General features: G+C 39.1%; 1 protein-coding gene across 1 annotated transcript in view; it reads right to left on the bottom strand.

The window, feature by feature from the left end:
* Positions 1-12822, bottom strand: part of LOC132401350 (protein FAM177B) — a 28872-nt gene extending 16050 nt beyond the window's left edge. The window contains exons 1-2 of the mRNA XM_059983480.1: positions 12720-12822; positions 12178-12281 (exon numbers count right to left, since the gene is read on the bottom strand). Of these exons, the coding sequence (XP_059839463.1) occupies positions 12178-12281; positions 12720-12822 (207 nt within the window). The remainder of the gene's footprint in view (positions 1-12177; positions 12282-12719) is intronic.

Below are 12822 nucleotides of genomic sequence, written 5' to 3'. Positions count from 1 at the left end.
AAATTCAAAATGGTATCCAACAAATCAGATTCTTGCAAATATGGAAACTTAGATAAATATTATTGTAAAAAATGTCTAACTTGAAGATATTGCAGAAAGTGTGTATCAGTGAGAGAATATTTGTTAATTAACTCTTCAAAAGTCATCAATCGACCATCACAAAATAAATCTGTAAAAGAACGGATCCCTTTATTTCTCCATAGGAGAAAAATGGGATCGGTTATTGAAGGTTTAAATAAAAAGTTTTGATATAAAGAACTAGACAGTTTAAGTTGTTTAAAATTTTTAAAAATTGCGAAACTGAAACCAAATCCATAAGGACTGTTTAATAACAGGGTAAGGATTTAAATTTGGAATTTTAGAGAGCTGTAAAGGTAATGGTGCTCCTAATATTGAGGTTAATTGTTTAACAATTGTTTAACAGCTTTCAATTCCAAATCAGCCGAAACTGGTTTTTGGCTCTTGTCGAGCCAATATAGCCCAAAACATAATTGTCTGATATTAACAGCCCAATAATACAGTCTTCAATTAGGAAGTGCAAGTCCACTATCTTTTTTAGATTTTTGTAAATGATACTTATTAATTCTTGGTCTCTTATTGTTCCAAATAAAGGATGAAATAAGAGAGTCAGTTTGATCAAAAAAAATTTTAGTTAAAAAGATAGATATATTTTGGAAAATATATAAAAATCTAGGTAAAATCATCATTTTCACAGCATGAATACAAGCTATTAAAGAAAGAGTAAGTGGATTCCATCTAGAAGATAGTCGTTTCATGGAGTCCATTAAAGGAACTATACTAGCTTTATAAAGATCTTTATATTTTTTAGGAATTATAATACCTAAATATTTAAAAGATTTAACAATTTTAAATGGAATATCATTATATATTGTTATGCCCGCAGCCCCCTCCTTTGTGAGAATCGCAAGAGCACTAGTTGGGGGGGGGGGGGGGTGTCAGTAGACCCAGGAAATGGGAGAGAGACGTGCCGAATGCCTCGTTCCCCGGCGATGCAAAATGACTCGACATTGACCTTTGTCTCCTGAGACCACGTTTGTGGATTGGGGACTATGCTACGTGCAAGCCCTCGGGCAAAGTGGGCTGGTTGAGAGAGAGATTGCATCACCCCAACCTGATTGACATCTGAGACCCCGTGAGGAAGTATAAAAGAGGGTCTGGGGGAACAACCCCTTCAGACGCACCAGAAGAAACGCTAACAAATCCGTAGTAACGGGAAGCCATTTGAAGGAAGCCATGTGTGTTCGGTTCCCGTGCTTGGGTAGCCGGTGGCAGGTACCACAGAACCAATGTTCTTGAACTAACCACGGGGAACCAACTTCCCCAATTCAACAGTGTTGCTTCATGAAAGACCCGGGCAAGTTTCTTCTCTCACAAATTTCTCTCTCTCCAACAAGTGAAAACCCAAAGGCTGAAGCCTGCAGGAACTGAGTGACTTTTATATTTCCATCGGACAATATATTATCCCCTAGACAAACGATTGAGCTGTTTCTTATTGATGGTTATTATTAGACCTGCGCTTTTAGATTGAGTAGTGACGACGTATATTATCTGAATGTTTGTATTAATCTTATTTTTGTGCCCCTTTATAAATAAAGACTTTAAAAAATAGTACCATCAGACTTCAACGGACCTCTCTATCTTTGCTGGTAAGTGACCTAGTTACGGGGTACATAACAATATAATAACAGGGGCAGTTAATGGAAACAATTCACTTTTATTCAAGTTAAATTTATATCCTGAAAATTTACCAAAATCTTTTATGGTTTCCAAAAGATTAGGAATTGATTCCTCAGGATTCAAAATAAAAACCAAAAGATCATCTGCGTAAAGAGAAATCTTAAGTATAGTTCCATTCATAGAAATACCATGAATATTTTTAGCTTCACTGAGTGTTATGGCCAAAGGCTCCAATACAAGATTAAATAACAAAGGGCTTAATGGACATCCCTGTCTAGTACCACGTGAAAGTGAAAAAAAGAGGATCTGAAATTATTAGTAATAACCATGGCAATAGGATTCTTATAAATCATTTGAATCCACCTATTGAAAGTATTACCAAAACCAAATTTTTCTAATGCTTTAAACAAATATGGCCACTCAACTCTATCAAATGCCTTTTGATCCATGTGAAAAGACATTGGGATTGCTTAGATAGTGATGAATATATAATGTTCATCTATCTCCGAGTGTTAGAGAAAGAGTAACGGCCTTTAATAAAGCCCGTTTGATCCATAGAAATGATTTTAGTTAAGATATTTTCCAAGTGGTTAGCCATTATCTTAGAGAGAATTTTTGCATCCATATTTAATAGCGAAATAGGTCTATATGATGAACATTCAGTAGGATCTTTTTCTTTCTTAAGGATTAAGGAAATAGAAGCTTCATAAAAGGAAGAAGGTAAACTACCCTTCTCAAAGGATTCATGAAATATTTCCAAAAGATACAGAGAAAGTAATCTTTCAAAGTTTTTGTAAAATCCTACTGAATAACCATCAAGTCCAGGAGCTTTACCTGATTACATTAATAGAATAGCTTTCTGAATTTCATGCTCAGTAATTGGAGCATCAAGCATCTGTTGATCGTCAACAGAAATTTGAGGAAATTTAATCTTATGTAAACAAGCCTTAATTTTGGAGGAATCTGCAGGAAATTGAGATCTATAAAGATCAGAATAGAAATCTTGAAAAATATTATTGATGTCTTCATGGTTACTTGCTATATCTCCATTATTTTTGCAAATCTTTATAATTTGTCTTTTAGCTCAAGCTGCTCTTAATTGAGAAGCTAAGAGCTTATTATTTTTATCCCCAAAAATATAAAACTGACTTTTCAATTTAAGCAAATATCCTTCAATAGGATAAGTTAATAATAAATTATATTATACTCTTCTTTTAAACAAAACAATATTTGGAATGGTTGCACTGATGTTATCTAATTCTTCGTTTAGCGATTTTATCTAATTCTATTCTTGTTTGTTTCTTCAGTTTAGCTATATACAAAATAATCTGACCATGTAAATAGCCTTTTAATGTATCCCAGATTACTAACTTTGAGACGTAGCCTGTATTATTAAAGAGAAAAAACTCTTTTATCTGTGTTTCAATAAACTCAACAAATTCTGAACTTTGTAACAAATGTTCTGGAAAATGCCAAAATAGTCTGGTAGGAGCAACATCTTTTAGTTCAAATATTAGGTTTAAAGGCGCATGATCAGAGATAGTAATCGCATCATACTTACATTTCTGAACATTAAATAGAAGTCCAGGATCGACTATGAAATAGTTGATTCTCGAATATTTATTATGAACATATGAGAGAAGAGAATATTCTCTATCACTGGGATGCATATGCCGCCAAACTTCAATTAAGCCATAATCAATTAAAAAGGAATTAATAAGTGATGCAGAATGATTAGGAAGTTGATATTTGGATGATGACTTATCCATTAAAGGATTTAGACAAGTATTAAAATCAGTACCCATTAATAACATATATTCATTTAAATCAGGTAATAGAGCAAAGACAGCTTTAAAAAAATGAGGGATCATCAACATTTTGTCCATAAATATTAACCAAAACAGTTTTCCTATTATAAATTATTCCTTTAACAATCAAAAATCTACCATTGGTATTGGCTATAAAAACACCACTAATTTTACTTTGAGAGTTTGCATGAAACTGAGGACCCTTCCAAAATTTAAAAAATTGGTTTTTATCACATAACCAGATATGTGTCTCTTGCGCAAAGATTATATCAGGTTGGAATCGGTTAATAATTTAAAATGTTTTCTTGCGCTTAATAGGATGGTTCAAACCACAGACATTCCAATTTAAAACATTTAACTGTTTAGATATCATCATGAGACTTTGTATCTAAAAAGAGTAGTTAGACGCATGTCAGGATAAGGTAATCGAAAATGGCGGAGATGAACAACAATAATAATAATTAGCGTATGCTCCGGAATTCCATAATGGGGATAAAAAAATAGGAAAAAAGAAAAAAGCCACCCAAACTACAAAGCCCAGAAATAAGTCGATATCAATCGACACAAGCCTCAAAGAAAGCATAGAAAGTGAATATAAACTCCACCTACCTAAATAAAACTTAAAAAATGAAAAAGGTAATCTCTGTCTCCCTCTACCGGACATAAAATTCGTTATAGTCGACATATAACTCAATATAACTAAGTTGGAAGGAACAGTGTCTTTTTTTGTAAAACAAAACAACCTTCAATTTTGAGATTACCTTCATTATATTATATAATGGAAGAAAAACACATCCAAAACAATTCTTGAAATATTTGCACAAAAAAAACAATTGCCATCTTTAAAACGTAAGGAAATCTAGATAGTTACTTAAAAGATCTTTACAAAAGCATATGGAACAAAAAAAACAATTAGTTCATTTAAATGCTACAGAGAAAAAATTCTAGATGATTCAACATTATCTACAATCTTTCAACAGTTCTCCCGCTATGTCTTCTGAGGTTAAAACCATCCAAACCAGTCTTTTTCAGAGATTAAAATACATTTTAACGTAAAGACTTTCTATAACCATCAAATCTTCCAATTTCATCACTCCTTATGTCGTGAGACAATCAAACAGTTGTAAATCATACAAACTTCAGGCTTCAGACTTGTCAGGCAAGGAGTTGATAAGATGCAATGCTTCGGCTGGGTCATCAAAAATATGAGCTCCAGAATTTTTGATAAAAAGCCTTAATTTAGCTGGATATTGAAGTAATGGATAAAGCTTTTTTTGGTAAGCTAAACGTATGGCCGAGGAAAATCCAGCATGCTTCTTAACAATTTCATGTAGAAAATATTCAAAAAAGTGAACCTCCGAACTTTGAAATTGAAACAATCTTTGTTTTCTTGCAAGCTTAATAACGCGGTCTTTGTCTCTAAAATGAAGGAAACGCACAACAATATGCCTGTTTTTACCTTGGTCCAAAAGTTTTAAAGCACTGATTCTGTGAGCCATTTCAATCTTCAGGGGTTGCAAACAAGCCTCTGGAAATAAAGACTAAAACATATTAGTAAAATAATCCAGTGTGTCAGCAGATTCTGATTTCTCTTTAATCCAACAATTCGGATATTGTTCCAACGTGACCGAGCTTCTAGATCGACGATTCGTTGTTGAGCCTTTTCCAAACAAGAAGAAAGGTCAGCCGCATTTCGACTAGCTTCTTTAAGATCGAGGCTCAGAGAGTCAATTTATCTTTTAGTTGAGCTATTTCAATGCCGATACAGCTGATTTGAGGCTCTAATCTCTTCACCCAGGGGAGTTCCTCTGAGAACTCGTCAGCTTTTTTAGGCTTTCTGTTGCCTGGGTCCGGATTCCTTTTGGTGCTTCTCAGGGTAGCCATAATTATAACTGTTGCTCTACAGACCCGACTAAATAAAGTTATAATATCAAAATTTAAGTCAGAAAAGGGAGAAATTAAAGTCGGACAGTAAGAAACTATGTCTTACATGTCTGTGAGCGGACATGTCTGCTTGACATGCTGTTTGCATGTGTCCTACTTTGTTGCACTTTCTGAAAATTTCACCTTTAAGCCTGCATTGGTCTGCTATACGTGAGCCTCTGCCACAACGGTAACAAAATTTGTTTGGTCAGGTGGGTTTCTGTTTAGACATTGCAATTTTGTTCTTTCTCACTTTCATTAGTGACTGCAACTCAATGCGTCTCTGGCTGCTGTTTCCATTGATAATAGTGATTTCAACTGCTCTTTTAAATGTGAGTGGTGTTTCAGTTAGGAGCCATCTTTGAATGTTTTCTTGTAAGCTTCCACAAACTAAACAATCTCTCAGTGTATCTTTAAGCCCATCACTGAACGGACAAGGCGCAGACAATTTCTTCAATTTAGCCATGTAACCTGAATGGGTTCCCCTTTGTTTGATTCCACTTATGAAACCTAAAGCTTTCTGCAGTCAACAATGGGTTTGGTTCTAAGTGTTCCTGCAATACATTCAAGATATCAGCAAAGCTCATTTTGAGTGTTTTGGTTGAAGAAGTTAAACTTCTAAACAAACAGTATGCTTTTCCACCTGTTCCACATTAACATTGGCGCTCACTTTTCACTTGTTTCCAAATACTGTTCAATTTATTCAGTATACATCATCCGGTTATCTATTACACAATGGAATGCATCTGTCTTTCCCATGTAGCCAGCTATTTCTGGCTTTTTTAAAATTATTATCATTGGGTACTCACAGTTTATGATCCTGCGGCCATTACTTGTTAACTTTGTCCATTTCCTGCCTTTTTTAAAAACTCAAATGTCTCTCTTCCCTTCCAAAGAAAAAATATTCTGCACTTCAACAGGTAGGTAGTCATCTAAGGCTTGTTTGAAAACTTTCTCATCGCCATTGTTATGTTTTGTAATTCCAGAAATTAATTGAAAGAAAAACAAGGAGCCCGGGACAAATTGTCTACACTGTTCTTTTCTTTTAGTGAAGTACTCATAGATAATATGGTAGTGTAATGACATATACCATTCATGTACTTTTACATATAAACCACAATTAATTATGTAAACAAAGAATGCTTAATAAGACCTTAGGACCTAGGAGAAGAATTAGGCCATTTGGCATATCAAGTCTGCTCCGTCATTCAATCACGTCAGATCCTTTTTCCCCTCCTCAGCCCCATTCCCCGTAACCTTTGATGCCACATCCAATCAAGAACCTATCAAGCTCTGTCTTAAATACATCGGACAACCTGGCCTCCACTGCCACCTGAAAATTCCACAAATTCACCACTCTCTGGCTAAAGAAATTTCTCCACATCTAAGTTTTAAATGGATGCCCCTCTATCCTGAGTTGTACCCTCTCGTCCTAAACTCCACCACCATGGGAAACATATTTTCCACATCTACTCTATCTCAGCCTCTCAACATTCAAAAGGTTTCAATGAGATCCCCCTCATCCTTTTAAATTCCAGTGGGTAGAGACCCAGAGCTATCAAACTTTCCTTGTATGATAACCCGTTCATTCCCAGAAACATCCTTGTGAACCTCCTCTGAACCCTCTCCAATGCCAGCACATCTTTTCTTAGATAAGGAGACCAAATCTGTTCACAATACTCAAGGTGAGGCCTCACCAGAGCATTTTAAAGCCTCAGCATCTGATCTCTGCTCTTATATTCTGGATCTCTTGAAATTAATGCTAACATTTCATTTGCTTTCCTCATCACCGACTCAACCTGCAAGTTAACCTTCAGGGAGTTTTACACGTGGACTCCCAAGTCCCTTTGCATCTCAGATTTTTGAATTGTCTCCCTGTTTAGAAAATAATCTGCACATCTATTTCTACTACCACAGTGCATGACCAGTGCATTTTCCAACATTGTATTTCATTTGCCACTTTTTTGTCCATTCTCCTAATCTGTCCAAGTGCTTCTGCAGCTTACCTGTTTTCTCAATACTATCTGCCCCTCCACCAATCTTTGTATCATCTGCAAACTTGGCAACAAAGCCATCTATTCCATCATCTAAATCATTGATATAAATCATAAAAAGAAGTGGTCCCAACACCGACCCCTGTGGAACACCACCAGTCACTGGCAGCCAACCAGAAAAAGATACTTTTATTCCCACTCGCTGACTCCTGCTGATCAGCCAGTTCTCTAACTATGCCAGAAACTTTCCTGTAGCACCATGTGCTCTTAACTTGGTAAGCAGCTTCATGTATGGCACCTTGTCAAAGGCCTTTAAAAAGTCCAAATATACAACATCCACTACATCCCCTTTACCTATCCTACTTGTAATCTCCTTAAAGAATTCCAACAGGTTGGAATGCTGACTTTATCCTATCTCGTCCTGTGTCACCAAGTACGCCATAACCTCATTCTTAACAATTGACTCCAGCATCTTCCCAACCACTGAGGTCAGGCTAACTGGTCTATAATTTCCTTTCTGCTGCCTTCCCCCTTTCTTTAATAGTGGAGTGACATTTGCAACTTTCCAGTTCTCCAGAAATGGAAAAAGAGTCCAATGATTCTTGAAAGATCATTATTAATGACTCCACAATCTCTACCACTATCTCTTTCAGAACCCTAGGGTGCAGATCATCTTGTCTGGGTGACTTATGCACCTTTAGGTCCTTCAGCTTTTTGAGTACCTTCTCCTTTGTAATAGTAACTGTACTCACTTCTCTTCCCTCACACCCTTCAATATCTGGCACACTTCTAGAGACCCCCAGAGTAATAACTAATGCAAAATACTTACTTAGTTCATTTGCCATCTCCTTGTCCCCTATTATTATTTCTCCAGCCTAATTTTCTAGCAGTCCTAGTCCGAAACCTCGCAATGTCGCAAAAACAAAGGAGCTGGTTGTGGATTACAGAAGGACTGGCTAACCCCTATTGCCATCAATGGATCTGGGGTTGAGAGGGAGAACAGCTTTAAGTTCCACAGCATAAACATCACCGAGGATCTCACGTGGTCTGTACATACTGGCTGTGTGGTGAAAAGGGCACAACAGAGCCTCTTTCACCTCAGACGGTTGAAGAAGTTTGGTATGGGCCCCCAAATCCTAAGAAATTTCTACAGGGGCACAATTGAGAGCTTCCTGACTGGCTGCATCACTGCCTGGTGTGGGAACTGTACTTCCCTCAGTCGTAGGACTCTGCAGAGAGTGGTGTGGACAGCCCAGCACATCTGTAGATGTGAATTTCCCACTATACAGGACATTTACAAAGACAGGTGTGTAAAAAGGGCCCAAATGATTATTGGCAACACTAGTCACCCCAACCACAAACTGTTCCAGCTGCTACCATCCGGGAAACGGTACCGCAGCATAAAAGCCAGGACCAACAGGCTCTGGGACAGCTTCTTCCACCAGGCCATCAGACTGATTAATTCATGCTGATACAATTGTATTTCCTTGTTATATTGACTGTCCTGTTAAATTATTTGTAATACTATTTATGACAAATGACTATAAATTACAAATTGTGCATTTAGATAGAGATGTAATGTAAAGATTTTTGCTCCTCATATATTTAAAGGATGTAAGTAATAAAGTCAATTCAATTCAAATGAACTCACCCTCAAGGATTCAACATCTTCCGATCCTATGTCACATCTTTCTAATGATTTGATGCCATCCTTTACCAGCAGAGCCATGGCACCCCCTCTGCTTATCTCCTATTCCTTTGATACAACATATAACCTTCAGCTTTCAACTACAACCATCCTTCAGCCACGATTCAGTGATGGTCACAACATCATACCCGAAAATCTGTACAAGTACAACATGATCATCCACCTTATTTCATACTCAGTGCATTGAGGTATAACACATTGACTACTGTATTTGCTATCCTTTCTGATTCTGCATCCGTAATGCACTGATACTCACCTTGCTGTCTGCAATTTTATCCTATCATCTGCCTACCCTTCCTGATAGTCCGAATGCACGCTATACTTTTTTACCATCTGTCTTGTCCTAGGTCCCTTCACTCCAGTTCCCACCCCCCTGCAAAATTAATTTAAACCTTCCCCAACAGCTCTATCAAACCTGCCTGTGAGAATATTGGTCCCCTTCGGGTTCAGGTAATACCTCTCCCAGAAGAGATCCCAATGTTCCAAGAACCTGAAGCCATACCCCCTACACCAGCTTCTCAGCCACACATTTATCTGCCAAATCATCCTGTTTCTACCCTCACTGGTGGCACAGGTAGCAATCCAAAATTACTACCCTGGAGGTCTTGCTTCTCAGTTTTCTGCCTGGCTCTCCAAATTCTCTCTTCAGGGCTTCTTTGCTTTTCTTTCCTGTGTCATTGGTACCAAAATGTACCAAGACAGCTGGCTGTTCCCTCTCCCCTCCAAGATGCTGTGTCCCTGATTCTGGCACCTGGGAGGTAACATACCATTCGGGTGTTCCATTCATGCCCACAGATCTCCTTTCTATTCCTCTGTCTGTTGAGCCACATATTGCTACCACTACCCTCTTCTCCCTCCTTCCCTTCTGCACTATGGACCCATGCTCAGAGTCAGTAATCTGGTCTCCATAGCATTTCCCTGGAAGTTCATCCCCAACAATAGAGTCCAATAACAATATAGTTAATCCAACAGAGTCCAACAATAATCAAACAACATATTTCCAATATTACACTATGCCAACCCAAACCAAAATTCAGCACTGCACAGAGTTCTGGTCCCCTTACCTAATAAAGGATAATAACAGCAATGGAGGTAGTCTAAAGAAGATTTACATGATTAGAGGTTTTGATGTATATTTATTATTGGTGGTGAAAAGAGAGCATGACCTAGATGGTGAGGGTCTTTGAGGATGGAAGCTGATTACTTACAGTAGCACTCCATGTAAATATACCCAATCATGGTGAGGGCTTTGCCTGTGAAGGACTTGGCTGTATCCACCATTATCTGTAGCCCTTCAAGAACGGCTGGATTGTTTGGGTCTGTATTCATTGGAGTTTAGAAGAATGAGGGGTGATCTTATTTAAACTTGGAAAATCCTAAGTGTGTTTGAAGGGTTGATGTTGAGATGATTCTCATTATTGGAAAAGTCATGAACAAGGGACAAAACTACAAAATAAGACATTGGTCATTAGATTTTTTTTCCCAGTTAAAGGGTAATGAATCTCAAGGGTGGTGAAGGCCAGATAATTGGATATATTTAAGGTAAAGATATATGAAAGATAAATATTTGAAAAATCAAGGATTTAAAGATGGACGAAACTGGTGCAGAAGAGTTAAAAATAGACCTCAGAGACTACAGTAGAGTTGATGCCTTGGACCAGCCAAGATCATATTGAATAGTGGGAGAGACCTGGGGAGCTAAGTGACCTAACTCCTGCACCTGCTTCCTTGTGTTTTGAGAACAATGTGGCTGTTGTATTCAATAGGATAGGGCTGCAGTTAGAGGACTGGGTACATATATCTGTACAAAGCAAAGTGTATTTTGTGAATGTTGTTTGTGTGTTTTTTGATGGTTCAACCACTGACTCATTAATATATGTGAAACTGACGAACAGATTCAATATTTAGTTTGTGTCACACCTGCTGAGAAAGTTAAAGGGGAACTAAGGACTGGAACTTACCCAAGGCGATGAACAAAGAAAAACAAAAGAACCAATGCCATTGAAGTCCACTGGTTCTATAATCCAGCGTTTTGACCAAGCTTCCCAAGTTCTTTTGGTTCAGGGATTGTTGAATTGGAAAATTTGGAAAACGTGAGATGGAAACTAGGAAATTTTAAAACTAGCACCATCACAGGAATCTATAATTATGGGCAGACTTGGAGAAATTAGTGGTGGTGTAAGCAACAGATCACTGGTCAATTGGTGTAGGTTATATGGACTTCCAAAGGGAATTTGAATTGAGCCATTCCAGTTGCATTTTTCCTTTCTCCTTTGCTAATCTTTCCAGTGCCATTCCCCTCCTCATATCTACTGTGTGCTTCTTCCAAACAATCCTTCAGCACCCTCCCTCCAAAGGTACCACCACTTCCAGTGTCACACAGTCTTCCACCCTACTTTTTGCTCTCTGAAATCTCGGGTTTCATGTCCAAGTTTTCCCATTTCTCAGGAGGAGTCAGCTCCACAACTGCTCAGTAGATTCTGCCCAGCCAACTGTGCGTTTCCAGCATTTTTATCTGAGCATTCGGACAGGTCAAAATGCGACTGTTGGAGAAAGTTGAAGCTCACGGTAGTTCTAACAATTAATTCAGCTCTGAGTACAGGTCGGGAAAATGATTCCTCTGGGAAGTCAGCCACAGATACGAGGAGTACTCTGGCCCTACATGCTGAAAACTCAGAGGCTTACAGTACGGAAAATCCCTTCGGCCCAACTAGTCTATGCTGATGCAGGTGTCTGCGTTCGTGTCAAATACCCTTTAACTTTTCCTATTTTTGTACCTGTCCACATGCCTTTTCAACATCGTTTAAGTCAGTAGTACGTCAGCGAGGGGTCGGGGAAGAGGCGCAGGGACTGGATCCCGGACAGTGGGACAGGCAGGATTGCACCTGACCAGAGCAGAGGGCTGAACTATCCGCTCAGCCAGGACACTGGAGTGCCACCTCCAATCTGCACTGTTCTTCGGTTAGCGAGCTCACTTTGAGGGTCAGGGAATGTCCGATCGCAGAAAATTAAATAATATCTCCCTTCCCCAGAGATAGTCTCCCACCTCTCGTCCTCGATCTCCAAGCTCCATTTTCTGTCCCTTCTTTCGGCGAGAAACTCGGAGGCGGCGGCAGCAGTGCAGGAAGCAGCAGGTAGAGGAGGTAGGACCTGTGGGTTCAAACAGGGCTTTTGTTCCGGCACCGCACCCTCCCCTTCGGGGTGAGGCTCTGAACCTCAGGATCCTGAGAAGGGCGGAACCTGGAATCGGTGACAGGCTGAAAGGCTCCGAGACGCTCCGACAGAGTAAGGGGGAAACAGCGAGACTGAGAGAAAACCTGGGGGTAGAGCGTCCTTCCCTCCAGGACTGGGGTCAGTGGACTGACCATACCGGATAACCAGACTGCCTCTCTGTCTGGTTAACTCAATACGCTTCCGCATTAAACTATTTTACCCATTCATCCTCCGCTTAATGCAGATTTTAATCGAGGAATCTAATCGAACATCATTAACTAGGAAACCCTGCCTCTTTCCTCTCCAGCTGAGCAGGAATGATGGGCATTGCTCTGGACCACCAAGTGTTGGTGCTGTGTAGGAATGCTGGGTTACTCTGCAGTTTCGCTGGTGTGCCCGAGTGCACATGCATTCGGGCAGTCGGTCTGCTTGCTGTTGCTGCAGCTGCTGGTGGTGCTCGAGGGGGGGCAGTAACCAT

Source organism: Hypanus sabinus, chromosome 10 (genome assembly GCF_030144855.1).
Source record: "Hypanus sabinus isolate sHypSab1 chromosome 10, sHypSab1.hap1, whole genome shotgun sequence".
Taxonomy (NCBI): Eukaryota; Metazoa; Chordata; class Chondrichthyes; order Myliobatiformes; family Dasyatidae; genus Hypanus; species Hypanus sabinus.
The sequence above is the reverse complement of the archived record's forward strand: the minus strand, read 5'-3'. Positions and strand labels throughout refer to the sequence as shown.